We start from the raw sequence: 25,264 nt of genomic DNA, 5'->3' as shown, positions 1-25,264 counted from the left end.
ACATTTGGTTATAGTGTACAATCACTTTAATATGCTGTTGAATTTGGTTTGGTAGTATTTTGTGTAGGATGTTTGCATCTGTATTCATTAAGGATATTGGGCTATAATTTTCTTGTAATGTCTTTTTCTGGTAATGGTATCAATGTAATGCCAACCTCAGAATAAGTTTGGGATGTTCCCTCTTCTTTGGTTCTTTAGAAGAGTTTGAGAAGGATTGGTTTTATTTCTTCTTTAAGTGTTTCATAGAATTCTCTATATCATCTAGTCCTGGGTTTTTCTCTTTTTGGAGGTTTTTTATTCCTGCTTCAATTTCCTCACTAGTTTAGGTCGGTTCATATTTTTTATTTGTTCACGGTTCAGTTTTGGTAGGTTGTGTGTTTTTGGTTTTCATCCTTTTCTCCTGGGGTATCCTGTTTGTAGGCATATAACTGGTTGTACTAGTGCCTTATAGTACTTTTTATTTCTGTACCATCAATTGTAATACCTTTTATTTTTTAGCTATTTGAGTCTTTTTTTCTTAGTTTAGCTAAAGGATGGTCAATTTCATTGATCTTCCAACGTATTTTTTCTTCCAGTTTAATTAGGGAGGGTCACTCATTGTGCTGTATATTTTGTGGGTTTGGACAAAATGTACAATGACATGTACCCACCATTATGATATCATACAGATTAGTTTCGCAGCCCTAAAAATCCCATGCTCTACCCATTCAATTTTTTTCCCTCCTTCCAAACTTCTGGCAAACACTACTCTCTTTTTGTTTTTTTTACTTTGGTATCATTAATATACAATTACATGAGCAACATTATGGTTACAAGACTCCCCCCATTATCAAGTTTCCACCACATACCCCATTACAGTCACTGTCCAACAGCATAGTAAGATGCTATAGAATCACTAGTTGTCTTCTCTGTGTTGTACTACCTTCCCCGTACCCCCCTACATTATGTGTGCTAATCGTAATGCCCCTTTTCCCCTTATCCCTTCAATCCCACCCATCCTCCCAAGTCCCTTTCCCTTTGGTAACTGTTAGTCCATTCTTGGGTTCTGTGAGTCTGCTGTTGTATTGTTCCTTCAATTTTTTCTTTGTTCTTATACTCCACAGATGAGTGAAACCATTTGATACTTGTCTTTCTCCACCTGGCTTATTTCACTGAGCCTAATACCCTCTAGCTCCATCCATGTTGTTGCAAATGGTAGGATTTGTTTTCTTCTTATGACTAAATAATATTCCACTGTGTGTATATACCACCTCTTCTCTATCCATTCATGTACTGATGGACACTTAGGTTGCTTCCATTCCTTGTCTATTGTAAATAGTGCTGCGATAAACATAGGGGTGCATATGTCTTTTTCAAACTGGGCTGCTGCATTCTTAGGGTAAATTCCTAGGAGTGGAATTCCTGGGTCAAATGGTATTTCTATTTTGAGCTTTTTGAGGAACTTCCATACTGGTTTCCACAAGGGTTGAACTAATTTACATTCCAACCAGCAGTGTAGGAGGGTTCCCCTTTCTCCACATCCTCACCAACATTTGTTGTTTGTCTTTTGGATGGTAGCCATCCTTACTGGTGTGAGGTGATATCTCATTGTGGTTTTAATTTGCATTTCTCTGATGATTAGTGACATAGAGCATCTTTTCATGTGCCTGTTGGCCATCTGAATTTCTTCTTTGGAAAAGTGTCTGTTCAGATCCTCTGCTCATATTTTAATTGGATTAGTTGTTTTTTGATTTTGAAGTGCGTGGGCTTTTTATATATTTTGGATGTCAACCCTTTATGGGATATACCATTTATGAATATATTCTCCCATACTGTAGGATGCCTCTTTGTTCTACTGATGGTTTCTTTTGCAGTACAGAAGCTTTTTAGTTTGATATAGTCCCACTTGTTCATTTTTTATTTTGTTTCCCCTGCCAGGGAGATATGTTCATGAAGAAGTTTCTCATGTTTATGTCCAAGAGAGTTTTGCCTATATTATCTTCTAAGTTTTATGGTTTCATGACTTACATGCAGGTCTTTGATCCATTTCAAGTTTACTTTTGTGTATAGAATTAGACAGTGATCCAGTTTCATTCTCTTACATGTAGCTGTCCAGTTTTGCCAGCACCATCTGTTGAAGAGACTGTCATTTCCCCATTGTATGTCCATGGCTCCTTTATTGTATGTTAATTGGCCATATATGTTTGGGTTAATGTGTGGAGTCTCTATTCTGTTCCACTGGTCTGTGGCTCTGTTCTTGTGCCAGTACCAAATTGTCTTGATTACTGTGGCTTTGTAGTAGAGCTTCAATTTGGGAAGCGAGATTCCCCCTGCTTTATTCTTTCTTCTCAGGATTGCTTTGGCTATTCGGGGTCTTTGATGTTTCCATGTGGATTTTTGAACTATTTGTTCCAGTTCGTTGAAGAAAGTTGTTGGTAATTTGATAGGAATTGCATCAAATCTGTATATTGCCTTGGGCAGGATGGCCATTTTGATGATATTAATTCTTCCTAGCCAAGAGCATGGGATGAGTTTCCATTTGTTAGTGTCCTCTTTAATTTCTCTTAAGAGTGTCTTATAGTTTTCAGGGTATAGGTCTTTCACTTCTTTGGTTAGGTTTATTCCTAGGTATTTTATTCTTTTTGATGCAATTGTGAATGGAATTGTTTTCCTGATTTCTCTTTCTGTTGGTTCATTGTTAGTGTATAGGAAAGCCACAGATTTCTGTGTGTTAATTTTGTATCCTGCAACTTTGCTGTATTCTGATATCAGTTCTAATAGTTTTGGAGAGGAGTCTTTAGGGCTTTTTATGTACGATATCATGTCATCTGCAAATAGTGACAGTTTGACTTCTTCTTTACCAATCTGGATTCCTTGTATTTCTTTGTTTTGTCTAATTGCTGTGGCTAGGACCTCCAGTACTATGTTAGATAAGAGTCTGGAGAGTGGGTATCCCTGTCTTGTTCACGATCTCAGAGGAAATCCTTTCAGCCTCTCGCTGTTCAGTATGATGTTGGCCGTGGGTTTATCATATATGGCCTTTATTATGTTGAGGTACTTGCCCTCTATGCCCATTTTGTTGAGAGTTTTTATCATGAATGGATGTTGAATTTCATCAAATGCTTTTTCCGCATCTGTGGAGATGATCAAGTGGTTTTTGTCCTTTTTGTTAATGTGGTGGATGATGTTGATGGATTTTTGAATGTTGTACCATCCTTGCATCCCTGGGATGAATCCCACTTGGTCTTGGTGTATGATCCTTTTGATGTATTTTTTGAATTCAGTTTGCTAATATTTTTTTGAGTATTTTTGCCTCTATGTTCATCATGGATATTGTTCTTTAATTTTCTTTTTTGGTGGGGTCTTTGCCTGGTTTTGGTATTAAGGTGATGTTGGCTTCATAGAATGAGTTTGGAAGTATTCCCTCCTCTTCTGTTTTTTTAGAAAACTTTAAGGAGAATGGCTATTATGTCTTCTCTGTATGTCTGATAAAATTCCAAGGTTAATCCATCTGGCCCGGGGGTTTTGTTCTTGGGTAGTTTTTTGATTACCGCTTCAATTTCTTTGCTCGTAATTGGTTTGTTTAAATTTTCTGTTTCTTTCTTGGTCAGTCTTGGAAGGTTGTATTGTTCTAGGAAGTTGTCCATTTCTTCTAGGTTTTCCAGCTTCTTAGCATATAGGTTTTCATAGTATTCTCTAATAATTCTTTGTATTTCTTTGGGGTCTGTCATGATTTTTCCTTTCTCATTTCTGATTCTGTTGATGTGTGTTGACTCTCTTTTTCTCTTAATAAGTCTGGCTAGAGGCTTATCTATTTTGTTTATTCTCTCAAAGAACCAACTCTTGGTTTCATTGATTTTTTTGTACTGTTTTATTCTTCTCAGTTTTGTTTATTTCTTCTCTGATCTTTATTATGTCCCTCCTTCTGCTGACTTTATGCCTCATTTGTTCTTCTTTTTCCAATTTCGGTAATTGTGACATTAGACTATTCATTTGGGTTTGTTCTTCCTTCTTTAAATATGCCTGGATTGCTATATACTTTCCTCTTAAGACTGCTTTTGCTGCGTCCCACAGAAGTTGGGGCTTTGTGTTGTTGGCATTTGTTTCCATATATTCTTTTATCTCTATTTCAATTTGTTCATTGATCCATTGATTATTTAGGAGCATGTTGTTAAGCCTCCATGTGTTTGTGAGCCTTTTTGTTTTCTTTTACAATTTATTTCTAGTTTTATACCTTTGTGGTCTGAAAAGTTGGTTGGTAGACTTTCAATCTTTTTTAATTGACTGAAGCTCTTTTTGTGGCCTAGTATGTGGTCTATTCTGGAGAGTGTTCCATGTGCACTTGAGAAGAATGTGTATCCTGTTGCTTTTGGATGTAGAGTTCTATAGATGTCTATTAGGTCCATCTGTTCTAGTGTGTTGTTCAGTGCCTCCGTGTCTTTACTTTTTTTCTGTCCGGTGGATCTATCGTTTGTAGTGAGTGGAGTGTTGACATCTCCTAAAATGAATGCATTGCATTCTATTTCATCCTTTAGTTCTGTTAGTATTTGTTTCACATATGCTGGTGCTCCTGTGTTGGGTGCATATATATTTAGAATGGTTATATCCTCTTGTTGGTCTGAGCCCTTTATCATTATCTAATGTCCTTCTTTATCTCTTGTTACTTTCTTTGTTTTGAAGTCTATTTTGTCTGGTACTAGTACTGCAATACCGCCTTTTTTCTCCCTATTGTTTGCATGAAATATCTTCTTCCGTCCCTTAACTTTTAGTCTTTGCATGTCTTTGGGTTTGAGGTGAGTTTCTTGTAAGCAGCATATAGATGGGTCTTGCTTTTTTATCCATTCTATAACTCTGTGTTTTTTGATTGGTGCATTCAGTCCATTTACATTTAGGGTGATTATTGAAAGATATATTCTTACTGCCATTGCAGGCTTTAGATTTGTGGTTACCAAAGGTTCAAGGGTAGCTTCTTTAGTATCTTACTGCCTAACTTTACTCACTTATTGTGCTGTTATAAACACTGTGTGGTGATTTTTTATTTCTCTCCCTTCTTATTCCTCCTCCTCCATTCTTTATGTGTTGGGTGTTTTATTCTCTGCTCTTTTGTGTTTCCTTTAACTGCTTTTGTGGGTAGTTGATTTTATTTTTTGCCTTTAGTTAGTATTTGGTTGGTCTGCTTTCTTTGCTGTGATTTTATTTTCTCTGGTGACATCTATTTAGTCTTAGGAGTGCTCCCATCTAGAGCAATCCCTCTAAAATACCCTGTAGAGGTGTTTTGTGGGAGGCAAATTCCTTCAACTTTTGTTTGTCTGGGAATTTTTTAATCCCTCCTTCATATTTAAATGATAATCGTGCTGGATACAGTATTCTTGGTTCAAGGCCCTTCTGTTTTATTGCGTTAAATATATCATACCATTCTCTTCTGGCCTTTAAGGTTTCTATTGAGAAGTCTGATGATAGCCTGATGGGTTTTCCTTTGTAGGTGACCTATTTCCTCTCTCTAGCTGCCTTTAAAAGTCTGTCCTTGTCCTTGATCTTTGCCACTTTAATTATTATGTTTCTTGGTGTTGTCCTCGTTAGGTCCCTTCTGTTGGGAGTTCTGTGTACTTCTGTTGTCTGGTTGATTATTTCCTCCCCTAGTTTGGGGAAGTTTTTAGCCATTATTTATTCAAGGACACTTTCTATCCCTTTTTCTCTCTCTTCTTCTTCTGGTACCCCATAATGCGAATATTGTTCCTTTTGGATTGGTTGCACAGTTCTCTTAATATTGTTTCATTCCTTGAGATCCTTTTATGTCTCTCTGTGTCTGCTTCTATGCGTTCCTGTTCTCTGGTTTCTATTCCATCAATGGCCTCTTGCGTCTTATCCATTCTGCTTATAAATCCTTCCAGAGATTGTTTCATTTCTGTAATCTCCGTCCGGACGTCATCCCTTAGCTCTTGTATATTTCTCTGCAGCTCCGTCAGCATGATTATGACCTTTATTTTGAATTCTTTTTCGGGAAGGGTGGTTAGGTCTATCTCCTCAGGGGTTGACTCTGTGATTTTGGTCTGTATCAAATTCTTTTGCCTTTTCATGGTGATAGAGTAGTTGTGTGTGGCTGGCGCTGTGTGTCGGCTAGGAGAACGTCCCTTCTTGCTGGTTTGTGGCCTTCCTTTCCTGGGAGAATAGCGACCTCTAGCGGCTTGTGCTAGTCAGCTGTGCGCAGACGGGCCTGCTGTTCTTGGCCCTCTGCTCTACCTGATTCTTGCCTGGCCGCTGTGGAGTTAAGCTCCACGGTTGCTGTGGAGTTAAGCTCCGCAGTTGCTATGGGCGTGGCCAGCCTCGGTCTGCTGCTCCAATATGGCAGAGCCCCGTCAGAGGGGAGATAGGCCGGAGGCTGTTTATCGCCGTGAGGGGGCCTCTGAGCCGCACTGCTGCCCAGGGGGTTAGGGTGCCTGGTGTTCCCTGGAATTCCCAGCTGCTGGGCTAAGTGTCCTGGGACACTTCCATCCAGCTGTGGGGTCCCTGTCCCTTTATGACTTTCAAAAAGCATTCGCTTTTCTTTGTTCCAGGGGTGCTGGCTGTGGGACCCGCTCACAGGTCTCACTGTCCTGTTCCCCTAGTGTCCTGCACACCACGCCCTGTGTATCTGTGCTCTGGTGCCGATGGCTAGGGCTGGCTATTTAGCAGTCCTGGGCTCCCACTCCCTCCCTGCTCCGACTCCTCTCCTCCTGCCAGGAGCTGGGGTGAGGGGCACTTGGGTCCCACCGGGCCACGGCTTGTGTCTTACCCCCTTTGTGAGGCGCTGGGTTCTCACAGGTGTGGATGTAGTCTGGCTGTTGTCCTGTGTCTTCTGGTCTCTCTTTTAGGAATAGTTGTATTTCTTGTATTTTCAAAAATATGTATGGTTTTGGGAGGAGATTTCCGCTGCTCTACTCGCACCCCCATCTTGGCTCCGCCCCCTGACAAGGTGTTATTTTTTAAAGAATATTTCTATTTGGTACGGATTAAAATATGAAAACTAATCAAAATGAAATTCCCTGGAACAAGAGAGGAAGATGGTTGTAACAGAAGACAGTAGGTGAGAAAATTTCCAGAATGGTTTGGGGCTGTGATATTCATAAAAAAATCATTCTCTCCTCCTTGTACTTTTATCAGGTATTATCATTCCTGAATTATTTATTGAATACCTGGAATTTCTGGGCATGAGTTCTCCATATCCCCAGCATTAGGTTAATTGTCTTGTGTCTTCTTATAGTAAGAATGATGTCAGGAAAGCTAAGTAAGTGTGGAAGGGTTACCTGAGTTTGGCAGAGAATATGTTTCATTCTTTTCTCTTTTCTCCATTCTCTGAATCCCAGAGGGGAAGACCCTGTGATGAACTAGGGTGGTTGGGATCTGAAATTTCAAAACCAGTTATAGAAACTCAGCATTGATGTTCAGCATAGGAACCAAAGGTAGCCTAAATGATTTATAGCATTAAATCTGTTGCTCCCAGGTACTAACTAAAATTGCAAAGCAAGTAAAAGTCTCCCATATCTCTCCTCTCTTTCTTTCATTTCCTCTTTCTGATTTTGCTGTCAACCCCCACTCCCTTATAAAGACTCCTATCTTCCACCTTCCTTTCACAAAGCTTTTGTCCATTAAGTCTGACCTTACCCAGGTATAATCTTAATTAAATTAGTTGATGCTCTTGTTTGAAATGCTATTTGGTTCAGTCCTTCTGAAGTGTTTGTGTGTAGAGAGAGATACTTATAAACCAAAAGTGGGTAATGTTTGATTGCTTGGCTGGGGAGTAGGGGCATTATTGTTGATTAGGAGTGACTTGGTATGTATCTTCAGTGCAACAGAAATATATTGAAGGGTTTCAAAGCCAGGGATCTTTTTTTTTTTTTAAGACAACTCTAAAGTAAGCAAAGTAGAGGCATGGGCAAAAGTTAATCAAGGATACCAGTTAGGTGGCTACTGCTATAATACAAGCAAAAGATAGTAAGAGCTTATATTAGAATGATAGTAGAAGACATAACAATAATAAAAACAGAATATAACATTTATATATATTACATAAATGTGCCAAGTGTTCCCTTTTACATTATATTACCTCATTTAATATCTTCCTTCACAATAGTCCTATGAAGTAAGTACTTTTATTATCCCATCTTCACTAATGGTGAAACTGAGGCACAAGGAGGTTAAGAAACTTGTCCACAACTAGTACATGGGAAAGGTGGGATCTGAATCAAAATAAATCTGGGTGTGGAGTCTGTGCTCATAAACGCAACTTTGTACCACCTGTTTGGTAATTAAGATAAATGGATATATTCAGGATATTTTTTGAAGGTAGAATCATCAGGACTTAGTGACATATTGAATGTAGGGAGTGAGAAGAAAGAAGAAAAAAGAATAAAGAATAAAGAGATAGCCTTCTTGGTTTTGACCTAAGCAACTGGGTCATTTAAATAATGCTGTTAAACAAAATGTTGGTGCTGTTATGATGGAGGAGACTGGTAGAATAGGTTTAGGGATGAAGATGGAAGTTAAGGGAAATCAGGAATTCTTTTTTGGCCCTGTTTTGTAATTCCAAAATCCTGAACATTTCTGGGGCTGGTCCTGTTAACTATCTCTTGATGTTAGGTCAGTTTTATCCTGTGTTTGGTGGGTCTTGCATGTTTTTATAATAGAGTTTTGGATAACGTATTTAAAAGAATGCTAGAGCCTGAGGTAAATAGTATTTATGTTCTCAAATAGGCATGCCTCTTCTCTCATGGGGTTTGAGTCAGTCTTCTCAGGAGCTCAGCGGCCTTTGTTTTTTGTTGTAGCTATTGATACTTGGAGTACACCACTGGACTTCAAATTCCTGAAGAGTTGGATTGCCTTTGCCTTGTGCTTTGTGTGGCGCCTGAAGTGCCAAAGGCTTTTTTCCATTTTCACCCTCTACTTTCAGCAGGAACTATATCCCTGAGACACAGTGGGTGCCTCTCTTCTTCCCTTTCTCCTCACCCAGTGGTAGATTGCTATTTCTTGTTATTCATTGCAAGGCTTCTGGTGGTAACACAGTGGTTTCTTGGTTCTCCTGTTGCAGTCTCAGTAATACTCCCACCGCACCTCCCATGGAAGCTGAGCTCTGCCTTTTATCAGTGCTAGGTCCTCAGGATGAGTGGGTTTCCTGCCCATCCCCAGCAGCAGATGGCTTTTGCTTCTAGTTCTTCTTTAGCAGTAGTGACATTTCCCTAAGACTATGCCAGAGATGGTTTCTTGCCTTTCTCCACAACACAGATGGCTTTTGCCTCATGTGAAAGAAGAGTCCAGAAGATTTTGCATCTGTCCCTCCACAGCAGTCAGTCACAACCTGTAAGCCTGTACCAGTGAAAAGGGCTCTTTTAAGATCTCTTTTCCTCATGCTTTCTCATGAACACCCAGTGGGTGCCTGAAGAGAGGCTGATGAGTAGTTGTCATCTCTTTTCTCTCAGGTTTGCAGAGATTCTAAACTGTCACATTAGCTCCTACCAAGCCTTTAAGAATTGGTTAAAAACAAATCTACTGTTTCCTTCCTTCCTTATGCACTTTTTTATTTGGTATCATTAATGTACAAGAGCAACATTATGGTTACTAGACTCCCCCATTATGAAGTCCCCACCACATACCCCATTACAGTCACTGTCCATCAGCATAGTAAGATGCTATAGAATCACTACTTGTATTTTCTGTGTTATACTGCCTTCCCCATGCCACACCCCCTACATTATGTTTGCTAATCGTAATGCCCCTTTTCCCCCCTTCCTTATGCACTTTTATGGCAGCCATCTCTTCCTGTCATTCGTGAAACAGTCTCTTTGGAAGAACTTTTCACCCTTTGAAATTCAGCTCACTTGGTTGCGTTTCAACCTCAGTTTTCTAATGAACTAAAAAAGGTGAAATCTTCACCTTTATCTGCCAAATTGTGTAGCAAATCGAAGGCAGGTATGTCATTTGTTAGTACAGCATTTTACAACCATGCTGGTGTGATAGATATTGACTCTGTCCTAAAGTGGGTTATTTTTTGCTACTAGCAGCCTCTTCTTTATCTGAGGGTGCTGTACAAGTGTTACTTTTCATTTTCTCTGTGTGCCTCAGAATGAAAAATGTTGGAAGCCCCAGACTGGATAGTTTCTGTTCATAACTTGAGAGTAAAGTAGTTGTGGGGTAGTAGTAAATTATAATTAACACCTATCAAATGGTGAATATGCCAGGCACTTCATCAAACACTTTACCTGTATCCTCATTTTGTGCTCAAACCAATCCTATGAGGTAGTTGGAATCATTTAAGGCACTTACCCAAGGTCTTATAGTTAAGTGACAGGGCTGGGCTATGTCAGGTGAGAAAATCCTACCTTTTAACCATGATGATTTATTTCCTACCTTACTAAATTACTTGCAATACAAATGGTTCATGATTTCTTCTCTCACGTTTTTCTTCTACTTGGTGATAGAAAGTTGTTTCTCATTGCTGTATTAGTTCATTCTCCTGATAGCAGATGAATTCTTAGAAAGTGACCTATTTGAAAATTACTTTTTTTCCAAATGTCATGGGGAAAATAGCTGCCTTCTAATTAGCTGAGTTTTTCTGAGCACTGAAGAATAAACTGGCCCCAATAAGAATAACTGTTATAACTTGGAAGGCAAAACATGTTGAAATATGCATGGTGCACAGTGGGAATGTGTCTGCCCAGTGTTCATGAAGTGCTCAAGTTGAGACATGTAGATTTTCTTGATTCATTCATGAAGTTGTAATGGTCATTGTCTTATCAAACAGCAGTACTAGAAACATCAGAGAGCAAAGGGTCCCTGGGTGCTGGAATCATTTATTAGAGGTTAAAGTTCAATAGTAAGGTAATCTGAAAGCATTCTAAGTCCATATGACCTTAAAGAGAATTCTGAATATCGAGTATATTCTTCCATCACTTTTCACATGGTGTAGGATGCTGAGACATTCTCTAAGCTCCTGAGTGGGAGAGGTCTCTTCCTACTGTTGTGACCTAAGTTTGAGGTATAATGAATGCTTTGGAATTAAGAATATTTATATTTCTTTTTCTTTGCATACTAGGTTGGTGATGTAGTAGAAGTACAGGCAGATGAAACCTTTCCCTGTGATCTTATTCTTCTATCTTCCTGCACTAGTGATGGAACCTGTTATGTTACTACAGCCAGTCTTGATGGGGAATCCAATTGCAAGGTAATGGAGACTAAACCTTGCCTAAATCTTTTGATCTCAGGATAGTTAATCATACAATACTACTTCCCACTGCCTCCTAATCTTTTATCTTATTTTTTCCTTTTTGTGTAAGTTTTGTATTTGAAGATAGCTTTTGTATAATTGTCTTTGAAGTTCTAAGCAAATACTCAACTTTGGGGAAAAGGGTGGTGTTGGGTGAGGAAAATCCACACCCCAAATAAAGGCCACCACATTGTTTTATAGCACTGCTGCATTTAATATTGACATAACCCATTCAATATTTTATTTAAGCTTTTAAAAATGAGAGTAATCTTAGGCTAAAACTATGTTAAACTACAAAAATAACTTCATGTACTCCAGCCTTACAGTTTGATATGTTCTTATTTTGAAAGTGCTAAATATTTTCTTTAAAAAGTGTTTATTTCTGGTATTTAGAAAATCTAACCTGGAGTAATTTGATTGCTTTTTTAAAAATACGTTAGGGTGTAGTTTGCAAATGTTTGCTTTATTGCAACTAGAAATAATTATAAATATGATAACGTAAATTTTTTCAAACTGGGTAACTTATTTCCCTGGTACTTTCTGGCACAGTCAGTTCTTGGCTATTGTCCTGAGCTCCACAGGGCATGAAGTTGTGTCCTCCATATGTTGCCTTCAGGAAGGGTACTAACATGCTCACCTCTGTGTGAATCCTTGCGAGCTTTCCTCTGCTAATTTATTCCATATAGAGTTGAGGACCACGAATCAGTATATGAAAAAGAACTTAAATGCTTGTCAGATAACTAATTTTATACTTCAAGGGCATGGTGATGAACTAGTCCCATTTAAACTGCTCAAAAACAAAGTTACATTTGAGGGAATGTCAAGATAAAAATTGAGAAATCTATCTAAAGATTCACTAATATGGGAAAAAGTTGTTTACAGAAAGAAACATTTCAAGTAGTTTCTTTTTCCAATTGAGTTGGTCTGACCAAATCAGCTAAAAGTACATAGGTTTTCAAACTTAGGAGCTAATTTTAAATATAACTCAGGCAGTCCATAATATTCGCCGAAGACCATACAGCAGCTTTCTGTTCTGCGTAAGTGGTGCATTCTTTGAGTCTGTGTTAGCCCTTCTTTGATGATTTATAAATTGGTCCATTGGAGCCTGCCTTGAGTTCTGGGTGAATCAAGCACATAACATATACTAGTAGACTATTCTGACTCTCTAACTAAAGCAAGGCACATTATCAGCATCTCCCTGCTCCTCATATGAAATGTAGCCACTTTGAGCATTTTTAAGATCACTAATTATGCTCTTTGTGTAATGAAAGTGTTAATGGTATTTTTTCTTTCTGTTGACAAAATTTTAGCATTCTTATGATCAAAAGGGTTATGTTCGATCCATATGTGTATATTTACATCACCATGCACTACGGTGAGCAAAATAATAGGTCTCAGTTCTCTAAATAGGAGGGAAACAAAGCATTAAGTTTTCCATGGGGGTTTCAGTTAATTATATGCATGCTGCAAATGGAAATTCTCTCTGCTGTCAGTATCAAGAAAAGCTTTTAGTCTTCACAGTGTCTTTGGAATCCCCTTGTAAAGGGGTTATTTTTCTCATTATTTGTAACATATTTGAGGAATGATACCATAAAGTTTAGTGGGAAGTATGCATCAGTATTTGTATTATTCTGCCAAAGTCTCTTATTAAAACATACTGTGTTCCTGGAATTAGGTGGTGTACACTTATGAAAAGAAACACTTTTTTTTGTTTTTGTTTTTTCTTTTGCCTTCATGTAGACACATTATGCGGTACGTGATACTATCACACTGTGTACAGCTGATTCCATCGATAAGCTCCGAGCAGCAATTGAATGTGAACAGCCTCAACCTGACCTCTACAAGTAAGAATCACCTGGTTTCATTTTACTGTTGTCTGTTGGCTCTGCTCCTCTGTGCCACCAATATTGCAAAGAAACCCCCATCACTTAGCCAGCCTCCTTTCATGTGTGTTTTTATGAACTATTGCTTCCTTTGGGCAGGGAAATGAATCAAATCAGCATTGTTCACTACCAGCCTGAGGTACATCACTGTGAGTCCAGGCTTCTTGTGATTTTTATTTTTGTTATTTGTAAACATGGTCATGCATCAAATTTTAAGATTATGTTATTCCATAAGGCTGATCTATCAAACTCATGTATTAACCAGAGTTAATTAAAACAAAAACCACTTTATGTGTCATCCAATATTAGAGAGAAGAGGATCTGGGACCACACAATTAGTAGTCACTCTGTCCTCTTTTATGGTGATCATGATGAACTGAGTATTGCAAATAGGCTTTTTCTTGTCATAGTAAACACTTCTAAGTTGAGGAACCTGTGAAGTGGTGTTATTTCCTCTATTTTTACTAAGGCTTTCTGGAGTAGATTTGTTGATTAACAGTCATTGTGGGTTGTCAAAAATTTGGCATTTTATTTTTTAAGACTGGTTAGTTTGGTTGATTAGAGCATGGTGTTAATGAGGGTAGAGTGACAGGTTTTTTTTCCCCAAGTGGGCCAATTAATACCAATCTATTCCTCTGTTACAGATGGTATGCATTACATATGTCAGCCATCTTGTTAATGAATGCTGTTGATCATAATGGAGGATCAAATGGTTGGATTTGGTCTACACCAATATCCAGTAGTGGAAAAACTGAATATTCATCCTAATACAAGAACACTGCCCTCTCTCCTTCCCATCATTCCTTCTTTCCTCTTCTCCATTTTCTTCTGTATCCACCTTGATAATAGAAAGTAGAACCACAAAGCAAAACAGCTGTTCCCTGCCTTCAAGGAGCTCACAGTTTGCAAAGGAAATAAAACAATAAACCTAGGCTTATAGTGCATTGAAAATAATAGAGGTGAGTAAAAGGCCCTTGGAGTTACAGAAAAGTGACTGACTGATTCTGCCTGTGTTAAAGAATAATATACTTCCTTGCATATCTATAAGACGACTCCTAAATTTTTCAGTTACCTTAAATATGAAAGAGAATTTTGGGGCAGGGAAGGTTATTCCTAATTTCTCTAGACTAGGTTGAATGCCCTTGCTATGTGATTTTAGAAAACCTTGTACTTTCCCCAACCTAGAGGAAATCACAAACATTTAATTGCCTGTTTAGTTGTCTGTTGTAGGGCAAAGAACATGTCTTTCTTGCTTATTAGTGTATCTCTAGCACAGTACTGGCAAAATTAATATAAGTGAATGAGCAGACCTTCATACCTTGTGTATATAATAATAATAGTTATATTTTTCTGGAAAAATAATAATACAAATTATAAAATACTCAACACTCTTGTTAAGGAAGTGTTAGGCCTTTTTACCCCATTTTTCAGAAATACAGATTACCATGTGCCTAGCCATGTTAAGTGATCAGATCAAGTTCAGTATTTAAATCAGCAGCAAGACACAGGTTGGAAATTTCCAAGATGGTAATCAAGTATTCACTGTCTGATACTAATGCAGTGTTTCTCAAAGGGTGATCTTGGGCTACCAGTAGCAGCAACATCACCTCAGAAGTTGTTGAAAATGCAAATTTTCACCTAAATCATAAGCTTGTGGATAGGTCCCATAAATAATAAGCCCTCCAGTGAGTCTGATGTATATTCAGATGAAAAAAAACTACTGAACTAATGGTTTTAAAGTTGTGTTTTACCACCAAACACCTTTCTCAGTGGTTTATATAAAGTATAAAAAATATAAATGAGAATGATCTTGTATGCACACACAGTGCCAACTAGATCTTGAAAATCAATTTAGAAACTTCATTTATGTTCTAATAATCCATAATATTTTTTAAATTAGATGAAAATGTTTCACACCTTGCTAGTTCAGAATAACTTTTTTTAATAGTTTATTCATAGTCTTACCTCTTCTGCATTATTTGTATTTTGATTTCATTCCTGTGTTTGTGGTATATAGATTTTACCTCAATATAAAAAACACATTTGCTATTATGTTCTTTTTGCAGGTTTGTTGGACGAATTAATATCTATAGTAATAGTCTTCAGGTGGTTGCCAGGTTAGTTTGTCATTTCTTTAATCTGTCCTTGTAGGGGGGAGTGTGTTTCTCTTTTTAAGCCCATTAAAATAGTTTGTCCTTGTCTTTATAGAAAGGGATGTAAAGGTGAATAACCTGGAGTCATTAGCCTGTACCTCACTAATGGGTCTTCAGTAACTAACCTTGTCATTGGTAGGGTTCTGGTGGTAGAGATTCTGAGTGTGTGTCTAGGAGCGGGTGGTGCTGAGGGTTTCCAAAATTGCAGAGCTCTAGACATGTCAACTGAAATTTCCAAATCTGTTCTTGGCACTATTAATTGTCCTTGCTTGTGCAGTGGCTGACGATATTGGTACCTCCCTTAAACCACTGTTCTCTGGGAGTATGAGGGACTAGGCAGTACATAAAATGCTGGCAGAATTACCTGGACTTCAGTAAAATGAAAGGCTAATCATTTATAATGAAGCAATTCACATAAAAAGTGATATTTCCTCTTCTGTCATCCAGTTAATTACCTCAACTATTCCACTTGGCCTTTATAGCCACACTCAGAAGGAAATTAAAGAAATACCAAGTGTCCAGTGATCCCCAAAAAGTGGGTTTATTCTCTAAAAATATGTCAGTGTGTCTTTCCCACCTTGGCATTGGCTTTTCCAGTCTTTTGTTTGTCAGCCTCTTTCTGCTTCTTGCTGACTGCTGCTCTGTTCTCATCTTGCTATGACTCATAATCCTTTTATCTCTATATGCATCTCTTTACCTCTGTGTTGCTGGCCACTCCTGTCCTGTGCTTCCATCTGTGATGTGCCCTCAAGTAATTCAGAGGGAATGCTCTTTCAGCTCATCCTGGGGAGTAAGCATATAAGTAGAATGTATCTACATTCTGAACCCCTTGGAGACAGATGTGTGTTGGGGCAAAATATGACCCACACTTGATGATACTATTTAATGAACTTTTTGGATAAGCTGTGTTCATTTTTTATTTAGATCTTTGGGACCTGAAAATCTCTTGTTGAAAGGAGCTACTCTGAAAAATACCAAGAAGATATATGGTGAACAGTTTTTTAGATATACTTATTAGAAGTATGTTTGTAAAGCCTGTGTGTAAATAGTGCATGTTAAAAATAGAAGATGATAGATAATTGACATTTAATCTAAGCCTATTTTTAGGTGTTGGAAACTTACTTATAGGTGGTGAACTAACTTAAAATATGACAGATAAACTATGTAGAATTAAAATTATACTATAAGTGATATGTTTAGAAGAGGGTTTAAAATTCTTACTTTTATAAACTGAAAAATTTGATAGATTCAAGGCTGGGTGGAGGGTGGTTGGCATTCTTGGTTGTAACCTAGTTTTCATTGTATTCTGTTATTCCTCAGGAATTGCTGTTTACACTGGGATGGAAACCAAAATGGCTTTGAACTACCAAGGAAAATCTCAAAAACGTTCTGCTGTTGAAAAGTTAGTGTGCACCACAACTTGTCCAGTTATCATTAAACTGAAAAAGTTACTTCTCATTAATTCCAAATAACAGCCATAACAAAAATAATTGTTTATAATGGCTACCATTTTGAGCACTTCTGTGTTCCAGAACTATGCTCAGTGATATGTATATCTGATTTGGTTAAACCTTTTAAGCAACTATGCAGTAATTACTGTTAACCTGTCAGCAGTTTAAAAAATGGTCTGAGAGATGATAACTGACTTAGATACTTAAGGTCACATAAGTATTCAAGGGCAGAGTTCAGTTGAAATATAAGTTTATTCCCTTTTCCTGCTGGATAATGTGTTACAGTCCTCTAGTTGCTATATGTAAGGAGGTTCTACAGTGTAGATAATAGTCCCTTGACAAAAACTGAAGTGGTACTTGGTACACCTTCAAGCCAGTTGCCGCTAGCATGGACCTCCCTCTGCCGTTAAGATGGATACAGTATGTCAGTGGCACCCTTTCAATAGCTCTACTTCCCAATTTAAAAAACCCACACTAAGCTTGAGAATCTCTCATTTGCTCCCCCAGTCCCTACCCAAAGCTTTAGGACTCAGGGAAATGGAAACAACCTACTCCTGTAAGGTTTGAGAAGGTAATGATGGTAGGGACGGGGTCTGTCTCTTGTAGGATCCTTACTAAAGGTGTGTAAGTTAGTCACCCATTCCACTTTGCGGACCATTGGTGACCAACCAACAGGTTGCGGTTGGCTTTTCTATTTTTCCACTTGAGAGTAACACTTCAGCCATGATAACTGAAGTTCATACGTACAGGCATCTGCTGTGTTACACATAGTACACAGCAGAGCTTTAGAAACCAAACAGTTTAATTTAGAACTGGTTGTATTAGATGGTTTTTAAATCCATGCTATCTTATTTTTCAGATCCATTAATGCCTTCTTGATTGTGTATTTATTTATCTTACTGACCAAAGCTGCAGTGTGCACTACTCTAAAGTATGTTTGGCAAAGTACACCATATAATGATGAACCTTGGTATAACCAAAAGACCCTGAAAGAGCATGAAACATTGAAGGTAATTTGTTCTACATCTGAATTTTAACTCTAGCACTTTATGACCAAGCCACCCTTTATTGAAATGCTGCTCACATAATGATAACTTTCATTAGCTTCTGGGTTTTCTCTTGGTTGTATTGTAGCCCTAAGCTATTAAATATTTAAGAAGTTTTATAGTTTTGTTTTCTTCTACTTTAGACATCTATGCTTGTTTTTTTTATCTCTTTTAGTTAAGAGTTTTAAGTAATTAAGAATCTGGCATGTTAACATATATGAGCTTGTGATAGATCATGATAGAAGAATAATAGATGCCTACATGTAAAATTTTGATCGTACTTTCATGACTGTGGGTGGGGGGAGCAGAGAACTTAAGGAAGTGAAAAAAGTCTTAAGTTCATGGGAATATTCACTGAAGAATAATGATAAAATTGAGGGTGCTTTTAAATGTTTGTATATACTGTGATATAATTTTGACCAATGATATTGCCATTGCAAAGTTTCTTTATAGGAAGATCCATGCTTTCAGCATTGAAATAAAAAGACAGAAAGTAAGTTCTTTATATTACACTTGTTTAATTGAACTGTGCATCTAATTAGCATGACCTGTTTCTTTTAGGTTTTGAAAATGTTCACCGACTTCCTGTCATTTATGGTTCTATTCAACTTTATCATTCCTGTCTCAATGTATGTCACAGTAGAAATGCAGAAATTCTTGGGCTCCTTTTTCATTTCATGGGATAAAGACTTTTATGATGAAGAAATTAATGAAGGAGCCCTGGTTAACACATCAGACCTTAATGAAGAACTTGGTCAGGTAAGAACATATTTTATTTAAAATAAGTTAACATAGTGAAAATATCTTTTCTTATAGTTTGGATTACCAATGTATGTGACCATTTCACATTTAGAAATGTGATTCCAAGAAAATTCCTTTATTCAGCATTAGTTATTTTTTTGCTGGCATTTTTGAGAAGAATCCAATTTATATATTAAATTGAATACTATAGAAATTCTCTTTAAAACTCATCTGATGCTGTTGTTAGATCATGGGCTTTTGCTTTCAAATAGGAAACATGTAGTCCTCATCACCATATATAACCGTTTGGGGATAGAATATGGGGTAGTAAACATAGCTATTTTATAAATGCATTTTGTTCCATGAACAAAATTGACCAGAATTGCCCTACTGACATTTTCTTGGTACATTTCTGATCAGATGGAATATATTCCTAGCAAGCACAGTTTTTTTTTTTAGTGCAAGAATTTAAATGAAGGAAAATGTGAGGGCATGCACTCCTCAAATGCTTTTTCCTTCATGTACCAGTGTAGCTCAGACTGTGACCTCATTTCTAACCCAGGTGCATTTGTCTTCCAACACAATACAGTCTAGCTTTAATTCTTGAAGTGTTGATTTCTTAGGTGCTTACAGTATAAAGTTTTTCCCTTTGTCTGCATTGAGTATGTGTCATATAATGATCTTCACAAGCTGAGGGAATTTTTGGCTTGCATTTAATTCTCATGATATTTAGAATGTCAAGGCTGTGGAAATGTCATTTCTTATTACTGGGAGATGCAGATTCCCTTAATGGAACTGTGTGGCTGGAACAGGGCCTCACACTTGTCTTAAATGGTGCTGATTTGTATCTATACCACAAAACTCTCTTCATGAATTTAGTCCTTCTCTGCCCCGACTCTCTATTTCTGTTCTTTATATGGCCTTTGCCTGAACGGAAGTATCCTCTTGACAACTACAGTCACAAGGGTAAAAGGACTCTTCAGAACCATTTTGTTCAGACCTGACCTCAGGACTCTAGGATCCCAGACCATGTGATCTACACCACATAGAGATACTGAGTCACTAAGCATAGAACAAGAAATGAATGAACAAATGCTTTTTTCCCCTAGGTATTGTTTCCAGAAGATTCTCTTGTAGGTGACATCAGCTGTCACAGTTGACCTTAACCTTATTATACCAGAAGTTTTCATCCAGGAACAGTGCTGAGTAGAACTACTCTAGTAAAAGGCGTCAATCTACAGTCTTTTTGCATAAAAAAAATTGAGTCACAAGCCACCTCTGGTGAACTTTTCCCTGGCAGCCAACTTAGTTGAGTAAATCTGCCTATTCTAGATCCAGGACCTGGCTGTATGAATCAACCTACCCAAGGATGAACATGGCTAGTCCCAGGGTACTACAGATAGCATAGCCGTCATTCCATATTTGACACCTGTTGCTTATCAGAGACAAGCAGAATATCCAGCCAAGTTCCACTAGATGAGATACTTCTCTTTCATTCAGATCTCCACCTCAGCAGCTTTCATATTACCTATGGGAATATAATGCTGTTCCTATCATCCAGGCTGTGTTCACACTACAGAAAGTAAAGTACAGGTTTGGGTGATGATCTGGTAAATTTGATCAGTGAAGAGAAACTGCAATTTTCATTTGAGCCACCACTTCTTTCCTCTACCAAAACTTGCTTTTCTGAGTGTGACTGTCATTTAGTCAAATCACTAAGTGAATAGCCAGACTGCCACTTAATTTATATAATATAAAAACAACTTGCCATCATTATTAGCTTCTATGTGTAGAAACTACCTGAATAAAAGTGCAAAGAAGTCTTAAAATACTTTCTTGGGCCATTTAGCATTCAATGGACTGGTACACACAAAATTAAGTGTAACCAATTTCCTCATAATTTAAAATCGGTAATGCTTTTGATATAGCTAAAAGCAGTGTCAGTTCCCATCAATATCATTGCAAACACTTTATTAACATCTTTCAAAATGACCCACATTGTTATTAAAAATAGAAAAATATGTTTAGGATGGTGCTTGACTTGGAAAACAAAAAGTAGACTGCTCAGTTCATTTGGAAAAGAATGGGGTCTTTTATGACAGACATAAGTCTTTTAGACAACTCATCTTGAAAAAATTGTGGGGGTAGTTTCATGCTTTTTGTCCCCTACCAGTCTTGCCATCTATGCCTAATGATGTGTCTGAGTATGTACTCTGACTCCAATAATTCAATTAATTGGTTATTGTTCTTGGTACTGAGGTTACTGTTAAGAAGTAAACAAGAAACCCTCAAGTTGTTCACCATCTAGTTGGGGAAACACATATATCATATGTAACTATAGCAATGTGATCATAATTGATCAGAAAAATTAGGAATGTGGGATGATGGGAAGAGTCCAGTACTCTGTGATTCTGGTCAAGTCAACAACAATGACAATCAACATCTGTATAATACCTTATAGCTTACAAACATGTTTGTTAATTGAGCTTTATTTTGTAATCTTTACATCTTTGTGCAGCAGGTTGGATTATTTAAAATTAATACTTGAAGTTCAGAGAAATGAAGAGATTTTGCCAAGGTCACAAAGTTAGTAGGTGGTGGATGTAAGACACCAGTTCAAGTGTTTCATTAGATTGAATGATACGAAGAATTTTAACCTATAAAGTAGGTGATTTCTGGTGTTCATCCTTTAGTTCAGGGCTCTTTCTACCCTAGAACAGCTATTTCATTTTAGGCTTTCCATCCATAAAATGATGGGTTTCAGTTTGCTGACAGAGACGACTCTTTCCAGTAGGCTCAAACCCACCACTAAAGAGGAAGCAGCTGTTAAGAGTCAGAGTTAAGCAGTAGCCTTTCACTGTTTAGCCCTTTCTCTCCTTTAAACATGAGAATACTTTGTAATAGCAGCCATTTCCTTCCTCCCCCTTACCTGAATATAGGGCATGTATTAGATCAGTGATTCTTAAAATATGATCCTGGGACCAGTAGAATCAGCATCACCTGGGAACTTAATAGAAATGTACATTATCCAGCCCTGCTCCAGAGCTACTGAATTAGAAACTCTGGAGATATAACCCAGTGATCTGAGTTTGAACAAACCCACTAAGTGATTGGGCTGCACACTACAGTTTGATAATTACTGTATTAGGGTATAGTTTGTTGGCCTATTCCTGGGAGATTAATTGTATGCAGATCCATACTGCACTTATATAGGGAAATAATTGCACTTTATATTTTTTTAACTACCACCTTTGACATTCAAAACATTTCTGAGTGTGTTAATGCTCATCCAAGTACAGGAGGTACAACATCCCAGGACAACCTTCAGGGGAAAATGAAGGTTAATAATTTTGATCTGAAGAAAAGCCCCAAAGAATTTCATTTTAACTGGAAAAATCTAGACAATAGAGGAATAATGCCACTTGGATTAATTTAAAGAGAGAATTCAAACTTGGCTAGCTAACAGCAAAAAAAAAGGATGATTGGAATGCTATATTTGTGCCAGAGCTGCTACCATGAAAAGCTCTGAAAAATAATTAGAAAGAAACCACTGCTGGAGTTCATCTCTTTCTCCCTTAAATAATAAAAACTTTAATCTTGTGCTTATGCTTGTTCCTGTCAGCCCATAATTTTAACTATTTAAGTATGAATTGCCAAAAAGGAGGTTAAAATTGTGGGTTTCCAAAAGCCAGATGTTATAAATAGAAGAGAGAAAAACTGAGATAAAATAGAAATGCTCAAAGTGGCTTATTTTACATGAAAAAGTTCATAGTATATTTTTCCCATTATTTATGAAAGTATGTTTATATTATACTTTAACCTACCATTATAAACTCTGCTTTTTTTAATTTGGAAACTTTTTTGAGGAGTATTTGAAAATATACATAGTATGTAGAAAGAAATTTCAATTGTTTTTTAACATAATTGACTTACTGTGTCTCCTAAGTAACTGTTAACATTTTTATTTCTCCTATGTTCTGTAACTCTTATATGCATTATAAGACAGTGCATTTTACTTCAGTCTAGTATATTTATAGAACATTTTGCTTTTCAAGGAAACATTTTGTTACCTTCAGTTATGTTCCTATCAAATATTTTTTCTATGTGTGTATGTGCGAAATAAGTGGTCAGTATATTCTTGTTTTCCACTTGGAAAATTGACTTTCTATTGTAACTTCTGTACATCAAAATAAGTGGTTATTATATTGAAGGGTTTCTTAGTTTAATAAAATAGCCACATTTTTCCTTCCTATTAATCTTCTCTATTTGACTAGGTCTACCTTAGACATGTGACACTATTTCAGTGTTTTTAAAAATACTCATTCATTTCTCTTGATAATACTACTTCTATAATTAGCTGACATTTGACAAGAAGTCTTAGGAAAAATACTTTTCTATGGATCTGATAATAGCCCTGCCTTACAGCTAAATAAAAATTAATTACACTGAAGAAAGTAAAAATACATATGTTCATGTTCTTGTTTTTAGGTGGATTATGTATTTACAGATAAGACTGGAACACTCACTGAAAACAGCATGGAATTCATTGAATGCTGCATAGATGGGCATAAGTATAAAGGTGTAGCTCAGGAGGCTGATGGACTCTCTCAGACTGATGGACCCTTAACATATTTTGACAAAGCAGATAAGGTGGCAATTTTTTGCATTACCATTTTACCTTGAGAAGTCAATCTATGTATGCATGTGCTAACACTGCATAGCGGAAATGAAGAATTTGGGTGCATGACATAGACTTTTGCACCTTTTGTTTATTCTTTTGACTTTATCTTTCTTCTTTTACTAATACCTCTGCAATTTATAAATAAGTACAATTTATAAGTAGAAAGAATTATAGGAAGTGGCATTTGGGTAAAACTTCCATTTGCTTGTCTGTGTAATCATACTTCTTTGTACTTTGTCTTTAAAAAAATATGAGCTGTTCCAAGAATGTCTGTTCAAATCATTTGAGTCCCAGGAGTGTCTAGACATTAAATGAAGTGGAATCTCCCTGCACTTGAGCTATTGCCAGATTGTGAATGAATGAACTTTTTTAGGCCATGAAGAAGTCACTGCTTTGGTACTAGCTGATACTATGGTAACCTGAATGAGTTAACACAGTCCCTAGGGTATGTTACCTGTGAACCAAGAATGCTGTTAGGAACTAGGAGATTATATAGTTCATTTTAGTATGAAGAATTTATAAATTTCTGCTACTCTGTTTTCTGGAGATTATAACATTCTCTTTCCATTAATATCTTCTCTCTGTTCACTGACTTCCTACCAAGCGATCAAAGTGAAAATAATATAGTTATTTTTCGGTTACTGTTCAACAGAATCGAGAAGAGCTCTTTCTGCGTGCCTTGTGTTTATGTCATACTGTAGAAATTAGAGCAAATGATGCTGTTGATGGAACAACAGAATCAGCTGAATTAACCTATATGTCCTCTTCACCAGATGAAATAGCTTTGGTGAAAGGAGCTAAAAAGTAAGTGCTTATGTTGTGCTAGATGAATAATTTCTAGTGAGCTGCCATACAACATTATATCTATAGCTAACAATGTGGTATTTTGCACTTCAAAATTTGTTAAGAGGGTATATCTCATGTTAAGTGTTCTTACCACAAGTAATAAAAAACCAAAGGGGCATAAGGAAAATGTGAGAGGTGTTTGAATATTTCTTTTACCTTGCTTGTAACAGTGATATCACAGGTGTTTGCATGTGTCCTAACTCATCAAATTTCTCACATTAAATATTATATCTCAGTAAAGCTGTTTTTAAAACCCTGAGATAAGTTGTAGAGAAATATATTACCTTTTATTAAGAGTGAAGAAAAAAGTAAGCACTCGTACTTCTGAGAAAGTTTAATCACAAGAGGGCAGGAGTTATTTTGTTTTTTCTGTTTGTGTCAGTAACCTTCTCTTTAAATATCTATATTCTTTGTTTTCAACTGCTTTTTCTGGAAGTCTGTGCAAAATTCCCAAGCCTAGCCAATTAAAACCAAAAAGAAAATAGTAATACATAAATGTAACTTGCATTACTATTTATGAATATCAGCCAGAAGTCCAAATGTTCATACCATATTTTACAAATCATAACGGTGGCCACCTTTTGTACAATATGTGTTATTTCTGAAGTACTTCCAGCAATTTTGACATTATTTAGTAACTGACAATTCCATTTTACCCATGGAGCCCAAAATGATTAAGTGACTAAAAGGTCACCCAATGTGCTAGCTACAGAATTGGAATTACAAGTTGCCTCTTCCTTGGTTACAGTTTATAATTGGGTATTCACTTGCTCTGTGTTATAATCTCAGCCAGTGAAGGAAAATACAGCTACAAATTGAAATTGTAGGAAAGAGAGATAAATAATAAACAAGTATGAGTAACTCCAGTGCCAAAGAATATTAATCATTTTTTAGAGATACACAAAGCTCTTTTATTATTTTTGACAGGTATGGGTTCACATTTGTAGGAATTCGGAATGGCCATATGAGAGTAGAAAATCAAAGAAAAGAAATAGAAGAGTAAGTAGCACTGTGTGTTTGATGTTTGTCACTTCTTAACCCACAGTCAACCTTTGATGGATTTAGTAAGAGCAGCAAAGGAAACTGATTGCATCTATAAATGTAGGACTCTGCTCTCTTAGTTCAAAATTTTATGTAAATGTAGTTGGAGAAGGTGAAGGAAATTTTTATACAATAGCCAAAACTGGGATTTCAGGTGGAAAAGATTCCAAATTTGGTTCACACATTGATCCAGTAGCCTGAATGAGA

The 25,264-nt window shown here is 36.9% G+C and overlaps 1 protein-coding gene across 8 annotated transcripts in view; it reads left to right on the top strand.

The window, feature by feature from the left end:
• ATP11C (ATPase phospholipid transporting 11C) overlaps nucleotides 1–25,264 on the top strand; it is a 204,714-nt gene that overhangs the window by 131,796 nt on the left and 47,654 nt on the right. For 6 of the 8 annotated variants that reach the window (XR_005025386.2, XM_036888186.2, XM_036888187.2 and 3 more), the window contains 10 exons: nucleotides 11,045–11,173; nucleotides 12,956–13,059; nucleotides 15,165–15,215; nucleotides 16,176–16,240; nucleotides 16,572–16,653; nucleotides 17,562–17,712; nucleotides 18,310–18,507; nucleotides 22,978–23,139; nucleotides 23,823–23,974; nucleotides 24,944–25,015. Coding sequence is in view for 7 of the 8 variants with exons in the window: in XM_036888186.2 (XP_036744081.2) it covers nucleotides 11,045–11,173; nucleotides 12,956–13,059; nucleotides 15,165–15,215; nucleotides 16,176–16,240; nucleotides 16,572–16,653; nucleotides 17,562–17,712; nucleotides 18,310–18,507; nucleotides 22,978–23,139; nucleotides 23,823–23,974; nucleotides 24,944–25,015 (1,166 nt within the window). In the remaining variant the exon portion in view is untranslated. The remainder of the gene's footprint in view (nucleotides 1–11,044; nucleotides 11,174–12,955; nucleotides 13,060–15,164; nucleotides 15,216–16,175; nucleotides 16,241–16,571; nucleotides 16,654–17,561; nucleotides 17,713–18,309; nucleotides 18,508–22,977; nucleotides 23,140–23,822; nucleotides 23,975–24,943; nucleotides 25,016–25,264) is intronic. The other 2 variants (XM_036888191.2, XM_036888190.2) reach the window with 2 other exon arrangements.

This window comes from Manis pentadactyla, chromosome X, assembly GCF_030020395.1.
Source record: "Manis pentadactyla isolate mManPen7 chromosome X, mManPen7.hap1, whole genome shotgun sequence".
NCBI classification, from domain to species: domain Eukaryota; kingdom Metazoa; phylum Chordata; class Mammalia; order Pholidota; family Manidae; genus Manis; species Manis pentadactyla.
Note: the sequence above shows the minus strand (reverse complement) of the source record. Positions and strands in the feature narration are given on the sequence as shown.